At 40.5% G+C, this 15,537-nt stretch overlaps 1 protein-coding gene across 2 annotated transcripts in view; it reads left to right on the top strand.

The window, feature by feature from the left end:
* The window catches only part of WDR63 (WD repeat domain 63), a 74,899-nt gene extending 59,935 nt beyond the window's left edge, over window positions 1-14,964 (top strand). For both annotated transcript variants that reach the window (XM_011982125.1, XM_011982123.1), the window contains 6 exons: window positions 1,273-1,336; window positions 5,628-5,758; window positions 8,065-8,269; window positions 10,245-10,336; window positions 11,812-11,934; window positions 14,656-14,964. In XM_011982125.1, the coding sequence (XP_011837515.1) occupies window positions 1,273-1,336; window positions 5,628-5,758; window positions 8,065-8,269; window positions 10,245-10,336; window positions 11,812-11,934; window positions 14,656-14,799 (759 nt within the window). In that variant the 3' untranslated portion in view covers window positions 14,800-14,964. The remainder of the gene's footprint in view (window positions 1-1,272; window positions 1,337-5,627; window positions 5,759-8,064; window positions 8,270-10,244; window positions 10,337-11,811; window positions 11,935-14,655) is intronic.
* The last annotated feature ends 573 nt before the right edge of the window (window positions 14,965-15,537 follow it).

Here is a 15,537-nt window from a genome sequence, read left to right as displayed (position 1 = left end):
CTAGGTTACTTCAACACATATTTATTAAATTGATTCCAGCTAGTCCTCGTTGACTTGGTTCAATTTCATTGTTTCATGTACTGGCTATGAGACCCAGGAGATAGGAGTAACTCTCTTACAGGATTCTGGTGAGGGCTGAGGGTCACATCCATCAAGCTCCTAAGAACGCTGGCAAGCACTGAGTGCTCAAGAAGTGGTATCCCTGAGGGTGATGTGCAACATGGCCATGGATTAGCAAAACATGTACCCATCGGTCTGCTTCCTTAGACTGTGAGGACCGTTAGTGGAGAAAGGGCTTGTCCTTGGATTTGGAATTTCCAACACCAAATACAGTCCTTGTTTGTTAAATGAATTAGCATAGATGAATAAAAGCTCAGATGGGTGAATGAGTGACCTTGTCCCCAGTGAGTTTATCCTTCACTTTGCATAAATCAAATGTGCTGTCATCTCCCCTTCCTTGCTACAGATCCCAATCCATCCCCCATTTTATACAAACTCCTGTGTTTTTCTCTTCTCATCCAGTGAAGAAACAATAGAATTAGGAGACTGCATGGGGTGACCTAGAGCAAGTCATTTAACCTCTCCAAGTCTCAGTTTCCTCATCCATCCGATAACAGCTAGGGACTAATTATTTTCTATAAACTTCTCCCACCTCTGTAATTCATCGGTGCTCTCTGTCTTTCCCCCTTGCATGACTGTTTCTTCCTCTTCTTAACATCAGGTCCATTTGCCTTCCCCACTCCTTAAAACAGCCATGAGGCAGAACAAGAATACATGTAACTTGCTATTTTATTTAGATTGAACTTTGTGTTTCCTGTTCTCAACCTGAAAAGTAGTAATTACTACCATGTATGCATTCATAGTCCCACTTTCTCACTTATTCCACAAATATTTATTAACAATTGACTTTCTAATGGGCTGAAAAGTAATCACTGAATAACATGGGCTGATCCCTCCCTTTATGGATCAACAACAAAAACTTTGGATGCCCGGTGGTTGGGACTCTTGTCCCAGATGGAGTATCTGCAGAACTATCATGTTCTCCACATCATTATATGTGGATAAAGACACCACAAACTCATTGTTTCTTCAATATAAAATTGAGTACTTATTTTGAGGCTTTCCTTCTCCCCCACTGGATCAAATTACTTGATTAAATTGACTTGTTGTTTTGCAGTTGTTTTGGTTAACAGTCAATCTTAGCACATGAGTGTGAGGTCTTTTGTCTCTTAAGTTGTCATTGTACTGATCAGGAACCTGTAATATTTTTAGGAAGGCGAAGTGATATACACAGATTGGAAAATGGAAAGAGATCCTGAAACTGGCCGATTTATGCGTAAGTTTTGTGATTGCCCTGTTATTAATAAGATGTTCCTTTTAATTTAAACTACCGAAAGGAATCTTATGCAGTACAGAGTCAGCCTGGTCTTGCTAATGGGAGGGAGGGCTCCTAAGGTACTGACTAATAAGGTGAAGGCCTTGAATAAGCCCCATAGTCATCACCTGGGAACTTCTGAAAACACACATACAAATCTTAGATCCTACCCCAGGCCTACTGAATCGGAATCTGGATTTTAATAACATTTTCCAGGGTGTTTGTTTTCATGCCAAAATGTGAGGAGCACTGACCTATATGTTGCTTAAATGACTGAGAAACTTGAGTGATTTAATTTAAAAATAAAATCCTGTTTCAATAATTCAATAACTTGATAGTTCATCTATGTGGAAAATCTGAGTCAGTTAGATTACAAGCAAAATGTATGATAATCTAGAAGACCCCAGCAGAGTACAGGAAAAGGGACTGCAGGACCCTCCTTTGAGGCTAGGACAGGTTGTGTCTTTATGTCTGCTGCTCCCAGGACCTGGGCCTCTGAAAAGCGAGCAGAAGCATGTGGGTCACATTCAGGTGTGAGAAGGAATTGCAGTCAGGAATACAGGCACCCCAATAAGCAAAGCTCCCTATCTCTAGCAAGCTCAGAGCCTTGGGGTTCACTATAATTATAACTACTCATTTTAAAGCTTTGAATTTTGTCATAGCATTAAAATATATTTTAATGCATTTCACAGTTTGGGATAACCGTAAGCAAAGGAAGAGGTAGCTCCTGGGACTGCTAGGCAGACAAAAGCTGGCAAGAAGGCTTCAGAACACCGTGAGGGAGCAATGTGGTAGAGCAGCTGGATTCTTTGCAGAAGGGTATCTGGTCAATCATGTGAGTGGAAGTGTGAGTGACTGACAGGGGCCAGAGGTCAGAGCCACAGCCTATAGGGGACAGTTATTAGAGCTCAGGTCTTCACCTGTAACCTCCTGGCCTCACTCCTACTGAGTGTGGTACCAGAAATCAGAGTCTGTCATAAGATCTGAGAAGACTATCAGTCGTGCCTCCAGGGTAGCCATTTAATCTTGCAGCCAAAATACTCCCACTTTCTTCCCTGACTGGAACCTCAAATGTGTGTTGTTGACAACAGTGGGGCATTGAGAGAGGATTAGATGGATTCTAGGGAGGGCCAAGTGCACACACAACAGAGACTGATTTTCCACTTTCCATTCAATCCCAATTTCATGATTTAAAGCTGAACTCAAAATTAGATATTGGATATAATGAATTACATTCAACTTCTTTTATGCTTACTCATATATCTATTTATTCAACAATTAATGAGTGTTCATTGTACACATACTGCAAGCTAGGCATTATAGAACATGAGAGCAGTCTTACCGTGCCCCTGGGACATGAGTTGAGGACCTGATGCCATGACTTGGTTGTGCACAGGGGACACTGATTCCTCCTGGCCTCAGATTTTCTTGGGGCACCACTTCATCCTACAGCCAACTTCTAAACTGCTTTGGAGGGGGCCCATGACAAACAGGTTTTTAAGAAGAAACTTCTAAGAGACAGATTACCTTAACTGAGATGTGTGTGATAAGGAAGCCCAAACAAACTTTCCAGATGTTCTAAGTGACAAGCCAAGATAAATGCAGGCTGAATGATGGCAGTTGACATAATCATGTCATATACTGTTCTCACAAATCGGCACATGTCATGTGCTAGGCACTTTCTATGGATAACTCGTGTAGTCCTCACAGCAGCCCTGTGGGTAGCTACTGTAGGTGGCATTACCAGAATTTGGACACAGCTAGTTTGCTCTATGTTGCCTCTAGCATTAGATAATGGCTTTGAAAAATGGCTTTTTCATTTTTTAATAATAACCTGGCCTGGAGGCTCTGGCAGTCCATTTAATAATTTAAGGACAGCTCCATTCATTGCTGAATGACACTAAGGTCTTTCAAAGGACAAAAGAAAGAAAAAGTTTTTATAGGCTGAGAGCATCTAACGTTATTTTAAAGTGCAGACATTAACGATTGTCAACATCGCTATCATTGGTAATTATTTCAGTTCTTAGAGGGCTCTGCTCCCTGGAGTGAGGTGGTGTCTAAGGAAGCCTCACTAACGCGGAGGGCAAACCCAGGCTCTGAGAAACAGAAGCAGCAGCAAGAAGAAAGTTGCTGGTTTCCAAGGGTCTTGAGCCTTACCAGGAATCTTCTAGATCACTTCAAGATGGCCTCAGAAGTATGTCTTCTGTGCTCTCTTCAAGCAAGGGGTTTGGTTGGAGGAAAATTAGCCTTTTTTTTTTTTAATCCAGAAAAGCTACAATTTTTATTTATTTTTACTTAAAAAAATGTTTTAACTGTGGTAAAATAAACATAAGCATAAAACTTACCATCTCAACCAATTTCAAAAGTATGGTTCAGTGGTGTTAAGTACATTCACGCTGCTATGCACTCAATCTCCAGAATTCTTTTCTTCTTGCAAAATGGAAACTCCATACCTATTAAATACTAACTCCTCATTTGTCCCTGGTCCCCCAGCCCTTGGCAAACACCATTCTACTTTCCGTTTCTGTGAATTTGACTACCCTAGAATCATGTAGTATTTGTCTTCTTGTGACTGGCTTATTTCATTTAGCATAATGTCCTCAAGCTTTATCCATGTTGTAGAATGGATCAGAATTTCCTTCTCTTTCAAGGTTGAATACTATTCCATCGTATGCATATACTACATTTTGTTTATCCATTCATCCCTCAAGGGACACTTGGATTCCTTCCACATTTTGGCTATTGCTAATAATGCTACTGTGAACTTGAGTGGAAAAATACCTGTTTGAAACCCTACTTTACAAGCTTCTTACAAGATTTAGTACATCTTTTTCTGCTTAATGTGCCATGAGTGTTCTGCAGGAAAAACCCCATCTCTCACATAGCAATTAATATGATAAAATTCAGAAAACATTAGTATAAAGTGGCTGGACATTGTGGTGTGGCCTTGACAGCCATATGTTTTTATGGTCATGCCTGGGGCATAGGGTTGTGGGTAACAAGAAATTAGGAGGATTCAGTTCTGCAGCCGACTCTCAGGGAGAGGAAATCCAAGCAGAATCCTCCTGTTATCGGAGTAAAGAGACCAGAGAAGCAGGAAGACCCTGGGACCTGGGGCAGAGGCTAAAGTGAACTCTTGATCTTAACGTTTGAACCTGTAAGGCTTCCCACTTGCAACAAATGGAAGGGCTGTGGCTCTTGTCAGAAACGTGGCTGTTATTCTCAGCATTTCATCTCTGTCTTCCTATTCATACTGTCTCCAAGTCCTGTCAATTCTAGCTCACAAATATTTCTTGATTATCCCTTCTTCTCCCTTGCATCTTAGTCCACGCCACCATCCTCTCTCACCAGAACTGCCACTGCAGCCTCCTCTGCTTTTACCTGCCTCTAATCCATTCTCCCCACAACAGCCAGAGGCTCTTTCAGAAATGTCAGTCAAATTGTCTCACTTGGAGACCTAAAGGACTCATTACAACACTTAGAATGTAATCTGAATTCCTGTCTTACAAGGCCCAGCATGGCCTGGACCCTCCTGGTCCCCCTTTGTTTCATGTCTCACTCTAAGATGACCAGATTGCAGTCGGGGTGCCTTCCTCAAGTGTATAAAAGCACTAAACACTTCTCTCCTCAGCACTTTGGTGTATGTTGTTTCCACTGTCTGGAACGTTCCTTCACACCAAAATCTTCCCATGTTCAACTGCTATTCAGGCCTACATGACGCATCTTCACAGAAGCCTTTTCTGACCCTTCAGTCTAAATTACAAATCCCCTTGTTATTCTTACTTGTAATATTTTTTCCTTCACAACACTTCTCACAATTTTTACATTGTATACTTTCAGATGTGTGTATTGAAATTCTATCTTTCCCACTGGACTGCAAGCTCCTTGGGGGCAAAATCATGTTTATTTACTAACTGTTGTCTACCCAGCCAGCTACAGTACCTGCTATTACATATAGGCAATCTATAAATATTTATTGACTAATTGAGTGAATTAATGAATGAGTAAATGAATAACACAAAGTATTCATTTGAGCTTGAAAACTGGCCTTGATGGGATGTTCCCTGGACATTCCATAATAACAGAAGGAGCCATCCCCTGACAGATCTATTCATCCCAGCTGGTCTCTGGTTCTCCACTCCCAGACCCCATTCATGGGGCCCTGTCTGTCCATTGGAGGTCTGTCCATTCTTCACTGCAGGAATGCAAATAGTGTTATTAAAGATGAGATGGCCTTCTTTCACTCCAACAGCAAAGAAGCCAGTGAACCTCCACACCATTCATGACGGAATTGTCCACACTATTCAGAGATCACCTTTCTACGATGACATTATTCTCACGGTTGGGGGTTGGAACGTGGCCATATGGAAAGAAAGTGTTATGGTAAGTTGCCTGCAAAATGGAGGTGTGGGTGTGTGATCCTTTGTTATTGAGAAAGACAAGAGCAACTGTTATGTTCTGACATAATAGTGCCTTTGGGACACTTTTTGGAGAAATTAGAACAGATGGCGGGGACACCAGCTTGTCAGCAGAGCCACTGTAATCCTTTTGAAAACACAATCATTTGTTTTTCCTTCCTGAGGGGAGAAAACAGTTTATAAGTTCCTTGTTCTCTGAAACTTAACAGTCTTGGAATATCTACTGTGGGCAGTTGACTTCTCTGGCATTTTTGGGGGGGTGGGGGCCAGGGTCTCACTTTGTGGCCCAGGCTGGAATGCAGTGGCGTGATCTCTGTTCACTGCAGCCTCGACTTCCCAGGCTCAGGTGATTCTCCCATCTTAGCCTCCTGAGTAGCTGGGACCACAGGTGCACGCCACCAAGCCCAGCTATTTTTTTGCGTTTTTTGTAGAAACAGGGATTTCACCATGTTGCCCAAGCTGGTCTCAAACTTCTGGGCTCAAGTGATTCACCTGCCTCGGCCTCCCAAAGTGCTGGGATTACAGGTGTGAGCCACCACACCTAGACTTGACTTGCATTTTTTCCTCCCTGGAAAATACAAGATGCGATGCCTAATTCTGATTGAAGTGCAAGGAGAAACACTGGGTTTGTCATCTTTCCCTCTGCACCAGGAATATGCTAGCAGGTTCAGAAAGTGGGAGTGAGTAAGCTGAGGGTATGTCAGCAGGCAGAGCCTCACCTGTCCAGGGACAAACAGTGGTTAAAGGGAGGCAGCAAGAGTGTGGTCAGGATTAGGAGAGGGGCTGGATCTAGGCAGATAGGAGCTAAACTGCCAAAACCTAGAATGATTGATAAAATCCGGTGAAGCAAGGCTGTGGGGAAATCAGTACTTTTGGTGGAATTGTAAGTTGACATGTCTCTTTGGTGAGCCATTTGAGATTATCAAAGCCTGAAACTATATATATATGTTTATATGCATATAATTTCATTATATCCATATTATATATGTATATGTGCATATATGTATACCAACTTTGACATATATGTGTGTATGTATATAGGCATATAATGTGGATACATATACACACATATATATGTTTCAAAGTTGGTATACATATATATGTAGAAGTAGAACTGTTAGGTTAAATATATATACATATTAAATAAATATACATATATATTTAACCTAACAGTTCTACTTCTAAAACTCTAACATATAAAAATACTCAAAAACTGTATATTTATCATTGAAAAGGATTTAGAAACTACTTAAATGGCCATCAACGGAAGAACTTCTGCTTTATGCCAATGTACTTCTGTATGTTTGATTTTTTTTTTTTTCTACAATTAGTAAGTTTTGTAGTTAAAGAAAAAGAAAAAGGAAATTCAGGCATGATTGTCCAAAGACTATGCCAGGTCAGGAGTTTGGTTATAGAAACTCAAGGTGCTGGGAGAAGTAGACAAGAAGAACAAGTTTGAAATGTTACCTCCACAGAGTCCATGAATCTGTGACATTGTTTCTTCACAGGAAAGTCTCTTATGCATATATTGGAGGGTGGGAGACAGCTCCATGATTTAGTGTAGTCCCTGCAGATATAAGTAGGCAAAGGAGCACCCCTGGTCAGTAGACGAAGCCTGAAGTGAGTAGGAAGCACTTTCTGTTCTTACTTTTGAAAACCTCCCAAAGAAGACAGATTACCCCAGGGTAGAGAAAAGAGAGGATGATTGCATGATGCTTAGATGGTCTAAAATCTCTTCCTAGTGTATTTATAGGCTATCAACTGCTTCCATCTGAAGTCACTTTATATGAGAATTTGCCAATTCTGCTGTCGATTTTCAACATGCAGTACACAGCTGGAACTGGCAGACTTTTCATTTATTTTACTTTCTACTGTTTACTGAGCTGTTTCCATGGGAAGCAGATATCTGACAGCAAAATAAAGGCATAAGCAGAATGTCCTTATAATCTTTACTTGTCTAATGTCCACCAATTTCCACAGAAATAGTCGTAAGGTTCGAAGCAGTAGTGGGTTTAGAAGCGGGACTATTAGAAACTTCAACAACTTAATTGGAATGTTTAAACTTTTCTGAAAAGCAACTAAAAATGGCTTATGAAAACAGGGAAGAAAAGCTGGTGTTATGTAAAAACCCTACAACAAAGAGAAGACTTCCTGTGGGCATAATTTTGTTGTTATATGATCATAGCTAGCTTGAGTTGTGCTTAACGAACATCATAGTGAATTTCCCTCAGATAATAACAAAATCTTGTCTTTTTAAAAATTTGTTTAAAGACTGGACCTCTCCTTCAGTCATGCTGTGCACCAAAAAGGTACACCTCAGGCCACTGGTCCCTGACTCGGCCCGGAGTTTTCTATATCGGCCGAGAAGATGGATATATTGATATCTGGGACCTTCTGGAGAAAACCCATGAACCGGCCCAGTCTCAAAACATTTGCATAACTATGATCACCTGCATCAAACCCTGGATCTTTTCTCGTATGTTAATTCTAACTAAATAAACTAAGTCATTTTTGGGTAACTCGGGAACATCTTGACATTCATCTGAAAAGCCTCCAATGTTTATTTCTTAGTTTTTTGTTTTTCTTCTTGCTCATCCCTTCTTATCCCTTCCCTTCTCTTCCTTTCCTTTTCATTCTCCTCTCTTCCCTTTCCTTCCCATCTTTCCTCTTCCTTCTCCTTCTCTCTTGCTCTCAAACCTTGGACACAACCTGAGCTCCTCTCACTGTTGCCTTATCAAGAATGATTTCTGAGACATGTGTCAGGCAGAGGCTGGTTTTGAACCACACAATGGGAAACATCCTTCTCTTCTCCGGGTCAGACAGGGTGAGCCCTAGATCTTTGTGATCTTTTGCTGTTTTTTTTCCCAGATGGAATAAATTTTGTTTCTTTAATTTTCATTACAAATCATATTTTTAATATTATATCACTTTTGTGGTTCTCCCCTGGCTAATATCAAGCAATTCTCTTCATAAGATAAAATTATTATCTGGGGTTATATATGTATGTATTAAGCTTTAACCTTTGAACCAACTATGAGGAAAAAGTACTATATAACAAAGCAAGCATAAATTCAAGGATGTGTCTATAGAAATGTGATGTATGTCTTTTGTCTCCATTTTTTTTTTCTGTTTCACCCAAGTAGTAATTTCTATGTAAATCCAGTATGTTTGCCTCTTTTTATTTTATTTTAATTTTTTGCAAAGACATCTTGCTGTGTTGCCTGGGCTGAAGTGCAGTGGTGTGATCAATCCTCCTGCCTCAGCCCCCCAAAATTCTCGGATTATAGGGGTGAATCACTGTAATCCACCTGCCTTTTTTAAAAGAAGTTTTCCATTGTTTCCAAAGGTATACAGCATGAAATTCTCTTGCTATCCATTTCTCAGAAATGTTAGATTTGGAAACTCAGTCTTCAGCATCTTGAGTGTCACATTCAGACTACTGCTTAGCCATATGTACCACCCAAGTATCTTTTCCCACTTTGGTGTAAAACATTGCTTTGTACACCTACAGGGATTATGAATCCAGGATTTTGCAATTTGAAGCAGACCTACTAAAAAGGAAAAGAACACACACACAGTGAGATGGAAAATTAAAATTCTCAGGCCGGGCATGGTGGCTCACACCTCTAATCCCAGCACTTTGGGAGGCTGAGTGAGGTGGGAAGATCACTTGAGTCCAGGAGTTCAAGGCCAGCCTGAGCAACATGGCAAGACCCTGTCTCTACAAAAAATATAAAACAAACATTAGCCGGGCATGGTGCTATGAGCCTGTAGTCCCAGCTACCCAGGAAGCTGAGGTGGGATGATTGATTAAGCCTAGGAGGTTGGGCCACAGGGGGAGACCCTGTCTCAAAAAAAAAAAAAAAAAAAAAAAAAAAAAAAAAAAAAGGTAGAAGGAGGAAGAAGGAGAAGAAGAAGATTAAAAATCTCAAACACTTTGCATATTATACCCATTTTAAATGTTCAAAGGAAGCTACTTGTTTTTACAATAAGACCTGTGGTTCTGGCTACATCTTTGAAATTCTTCTGGATAATGGTACCCTTTAGCCCTTTCTGTGTTCGGTGAAAATGAACTTCATGACTTTTCTTTGAAAATCTTTCTATGTGTTCTCCTTGCTTTCTTCTCAAGTATGCCCAGTGGGTCCAGTCACAGAGATAGTCAACTTCAGCCAGGAGCCATATTCCTTATACAGTCACCAGAAATACAAGTTTTGAGGCAGCAGGGGGGGCCAACAAAGGCTCAGTCTTAGCTTTCATTTCATCAGCTGGGAAAAATGACTTGTACATGTTTACATGGTCCAGCCATGAACATCTGATGAAAATGCCAAGATCATTGGAATCACAGTAGGTCCTCTGGGAGAACACAAAACAAAAACATATTTCATGTTTAACTGCTTAAGATGGTTTTCTGTTTGCTGATTTTTTCCTCCCATTTATTTTAAATCTTTCAGCTAAACAGCAATTTATAGCCATAGCCGATTATTATGGAACACTGCATATATTAGAAATTCCTTGGACATTAAGTCGCCCTTCCACCAATGAGGTTAGTAACATGACTTTGAGAATTAATGTGACCAGATATTGCCGAGATGTGTCTTTTAAAAAATGTTAGAAATGACAGCATTGGCCGGGCGCGGTGGCTCAAGCCTGTAATCCCAGCACTTTGGGAGGCCGAGACGGGCGGATCACGAGGTCAGGAGATCGAGACCATCCTGGCTAACACAGTGAAACCCCGTCTCTACTAAAAAAAATACAAAAAACTAGCCGGGCGAGGTGGCGGGCGCCTGTAGTCCCAGCTACTCGGGAGGCTGAGGCAGGAGAATGGCGTAAACCTGGGAGGCGGAGCTTGCAGTGAGCTGAGATCCGGCCACTGCACTCCAGCCTGGGCAACAGAGCGAGACTCCATCTCAAAAAAAAGAAAAAAAAAAAGGAAATGACAGCATTTTTCCTCTGTAAGGGAACAAAAGACTCATACAGTAAATAAGAGGATGTATTTCTGTTGTATGAGTTAATAGTTTGAAGCTTTAAAAAAAGCCCCAAACATGACATCAGAAGGAAACCAAGTAAATGAAGTCCAGACTCTGAGAGAATATGACTTGGGGATTCATAATCAGAAAATGTCACTTTTCCTATTGTAACCGAAGCGTGGGATGCTGATTTCAGTGATACCCTTCCCTGAGGGCCCAGTTGACATGTTCATGCATCTCTCCATCACCCATCCCCACCGGTTCCCAACCCAAGTTGGAATATAGCAGGCAGCACAGCTGAACTGGCAGTGTTCTACACCCCCCCACCCGGTACCCACCACCCAAGTGTTTCAAACAATGTTAACAATGAGGCTTTAAAAAGATCAATGAATAGAAATATATAAATGTATATACAATGAACATTAAACATACAGATTTCAGCCTGCTGCAAGTCCAAACATCGGCCTAGTTACCGGCAGGCAAAAGGCTGTCTCTCCCCTGGTTGCCTTCCCCGAGGTCTCTGCTGACTTCCCTGCTTCTATTCTATGCCAACACATGAAGCCCTCCAGGGACCAGGAGCTCAGCTCTGCTTCCAGTCCCTCTAGGATCTACATTGAGATCCTCATCTGGGTTTTCTAAGTTTGACTGATGATATGAAACTTCCCTCAGATTTAGAAGGAAGAAGGAAGAAATGGGGGGAAAAGCAACCCCTGAATTGCAGCTCTCTCCTTCCAGCCCTACTTTGGAAACCTCCAAGTCACAGAGCCCTAAACGTTAGCACAGTAGCCCCTGAATTGTGCCAGCTCCTCAGGTAGTAGACCTGTGAGTACAATTTCCAAATTATATTCACCTAAGAGATTTAAAGTATCACAAAATAGATATCTACATAATAATTAGGTAGATGATCATTAGATAATGATCAAGTAGATTAGGGAGGTAAAATAGGTAGGTCGTCTACCTAATTACAAGCAGCAGAAATTCTAACAGAGCCTTGTAAAGGTCATGGGGGCTTCCTGCATGTCACCCTCTCACAGGCATCTGTTTCTAACAGATGACAAGTATTAACCACTACTTTGAAAGAGAAGTCAAGCATCTGGAATACGTAGAACAGCGCAAAATAATTCGTGAGCAAGAAAAGAAAGAAATGGAACAAGAAATGGCGAAGAAAAAAGTTGTAAGTTAAATTTCAGAAATGAAAGATGTTTTCCTTGAACACCAGTGGAAATATATTTGTTTGGCTTAATCCACAGTTTCCGTAGAAAAGTTATACTTTTTCACATTCTTCTCTTGTTCTCATGAGAGTCAAGTGCATTTCTTTGATTTCCTAGCTCACTGCCAGTTAGACAACTAGTGAGATTCTGTCCAATTTAAGCTTCTGAAATTTTCTATAATTTCAAAGTCCTTTAGTACAGGTACATTAATGCAAAATTTGAATGCTTTCATTATAGAATTTTAATATCTGGTGAATAATGCATTAAAGAAGGTGGTGCAAAAGGAGTTGAATATGGAATCAAGACACGTGGGCTCAAATCCCAACTCTGCCACTTACTAGCTATGAGATTTAGAGCAAGGCTGTCACCTTTGCTGAGCTTCAGGTCTCTTATCTTGAAAATGGGAATACTAGTAACTAAGATTACTGTAAGGCTGTCAGTTAAAGAATGTGACAAATAGACTTTCAGTAAATAGAGCTATTATAATAATAAATAGATTAGATAGATAGATAGATAGATAGATAGATAGATAGATAGATAGATAGATAGATGGATAGATATGAGGGGGTGGAGAGAGAGGTGAATTTTACTGTATATAATATGCTGAAGCTATGAAACTTGAAATAGAGGAGATTGGTACAGGGCACATCCATCCTAAACTCTGTCAAAAAAGAACCTAAGCTCTAAAGCACCCCGTGCCCCTCTTTCTCAGCTTCTCCCTGTTTGATAGGAAATCTGTGACTCTGCTGGTCTTCCCTTGCCCACTGGAATTTTGGGCTTTTAAACATTCTGTGAATTAGGCTTTTCTGTCTTTCTCACTTGAGATCACCTCAGTCTCAATTTCTGTTTCCCTCTTGCTCTCTCTCTCCTTTGCTCTTTTGTTACCAACATTTCATCATTGATCCCATCTGTAGGTTCCGTATAGCCAAATACATACATCCTCAAACACAGTTACTCACATGAGGCCCTCAGTCTCAAAAGCATTAGCATGTGGTGCCGGGCACGGTGGCTCACGCCTGTAATCCCAGCACTTTGGGAGGCTGACGTGGGTGGATCACCTGAGGTCAGGAGTTCGAGACCAGCCTGACCCACATGGAGAAACCCTGTCTCTACTAAAAATACAAAATAAGCCTGGCGTGGTGGTGCATATCTGTAATCCCAGCTACTCGGGAGGCTGAGGCAGGAGAGTCTCTTGAACCGGGAGGCGAGGTTGCAGTGAGCCGAGATTTTGCCATTACACTCCATCCTGGGCAACAAGAGCGAAACTCTGTCTCAAAAGAAAAGAAAAGAAAAGCATTAGCATGTGGAAATATTGTAATGTGCTGCATTAGCAAATAGATTAACATTATCACTTATTGATAGATACTAATTAGTGCAATAAAAGCAGAGGATCTCATTTCAAAAACATGTTTGGAGACAAAGTGTAAAAGAATGCCAATTTATTAACCTTTCTTTCCATTCCACTGCTACAAACAAATTGATCTTAGTTTTGTTCTTTTGCACACTTAAAAAATGTTAGTTTGTTGAGATTCTATTATTGGAGATAATCTGCCACCCTTCCCCTTCTCCAGCAATTATCCATGACTATTATGAGTGTTTAAATACCATAGCAACAGCTCCTAATTATCTACATCAATGGGAGCAAGTAGAATTGTGGATAATCCAAAAATGATTTGCATGTGAAATACTTTTTAAACACCTGAATATTATAATAATAATACCTTAAATTGTATTATACTTTTCAATTTCCAAAACGTTCCCAACTTCTTGTTACTTCATTTCCATTTGATATGGTGCCCTCTTTTAAGTAAAGCCACCACTTCTCAAATTTTCGCTGGAACTATTAATAGATTTGTAGATATGTGAATGAATTTGAAAGGGCTCCTCTGTTACATTTAGAACAAGAAAAAAGTCATTAAGTAAAAACAACTAATGTTAGTCAGAAATGTCTCCTTCTAAGCAATGGCTGATAAAGGGGAAAATGGAAACAGTAACAACCTCAGAAGATTGCAATGGGGATTAAATGAGTTAAAATATTTACAGCACTTAGCCAATGACTGGCACATAGAAAGTGTTCGCATGTTCATCCAGCAAGGCTGGCCTGTATGAGTGCTCAGCAGGTGCCAGGATGAGGCTGTACAGTTCAACACAGATTTCAGGAAAATCATACATCCATCTCTTTGTAAACATATAATCTGGATACAGCTCCCTCCTCAAAGGATAATAATAATCACTGCTGTAATCGCATATGAAATGGGAATTTTCCTAACTGGAATTTCAGCTGGAGACTCAGCCTGGGAAGAGTAGTCATTGCCGTGTGATCCACAAGCTATGCCCTTCATATGGGGCTCAGAAGAGGGGGATCTCAAAAGAATTCTGCAACCTCTAGGCTATTAGTCACCCTCCAGTCTACATAAGGGAAACAAGGGAAGAAGGCTGGAAAAAGGGATTTGTTTTTGAGAGAGAGAGAGAGTGGTTGGGGACCATGTTTCCCTCCACTCCCTCCTTTCCCAGCACATCTGACTGCCTCCCACCCACCTACCCTCCTGCCTTCCTGCCCTCCATCCAATCCTTTCCAGAAAACAGCACCCAGGTCAACTATTCACAAACAGCCCCTTCTCATCCTTTGGTATTTTTAGATATCAGTGTTTTATAAGGATGTCTTGTTTTTCTTCCCCCCCTAGAAAATATATCAGAAGTCAAAAGAACAAATGGAGGCTGAATTAAAAATGGACTATGAGAGTTATCTGGAACTGGAAAAGACCGTTCTTATCAACCTTGGCCTAATCAAAGTCACAGAGAAGGGGTCATACTTGGATGTGATGTAAAAAAGCTTCCTGAAGGGGTGTTTTGGGGACTTTTTCTCTCTATTTGTTTTTTTGTCAGGTGAACTGGCAAGCTGAACATATATGTGTGTGTGTGTGTGTGTGTGTGTAGAGAGAGGCTTATTTATAGACTTTTATTTCCCTGCTATTAAAATTTTTGAATTTTAACAATGAGATCTATTTCAGTTTTTGTACCAAATATGTGCCGAATTTTGTACTGAATATGAAAGTGTTCTTTTTTTAATGAATGTTTTCAATAACAAAATTTTTATTTTCCTATAATAATAGAGAACTTTGGATGTCCCCTCCATCCCAATCCTTGCCATCCACTCAGAGGTCCTCATCCCAGGCAGAAGGGGAAATCAAACTGCTCCTACTTATCAGCTTGCTTTTGGCCACCTTTCCAAAACAAGTGCTTCCCCTGGGTCACTGCACAAACTGTAGGGCCGTGTGCTAAACAAAATATTAGCAAATCAAATCCAGAAAAAAAAAATATATATATATATATATATATTTTAAAGAGGTTAACACATGAAGACCAAGTTGAGTGTATCCAAGGAAGGTAAGGTTAATTTAAGAGTAGAAAATAAATCAGTGGTTAATCAAAAGAGAGAAATTATGATGCCAAGCTGATGCAGAAAAACATTTTATAAAAGTTGACATCCATTCATGATAATAACAATACATTCTTAGCATCTACAGAAAGAATTCCTGTAATCTGATGAAGGGTGTATAAAACAA

The sequence above is a fragment of the Mandrillus leucophaeus genome, unplaced genomic scaffold, assembly GCF_000951045.1.
Source record: "Mandrillus leucophaeus isolate KB7577 unplaced genomic scaffold, Mleu.le_1.0 Scaffold235, whole genome shotgun sequence".
NCBI lineage: Eukaryota > Metazoa > Chordata > Mammalia > Primates > Cercopithecidae > Mandrillus > Mandrillus leucophaeus.
Note: the sequence above shows the minus strand (reverse complement) of the source record. Positions and strands in the feature narration are given on the sequence as shown.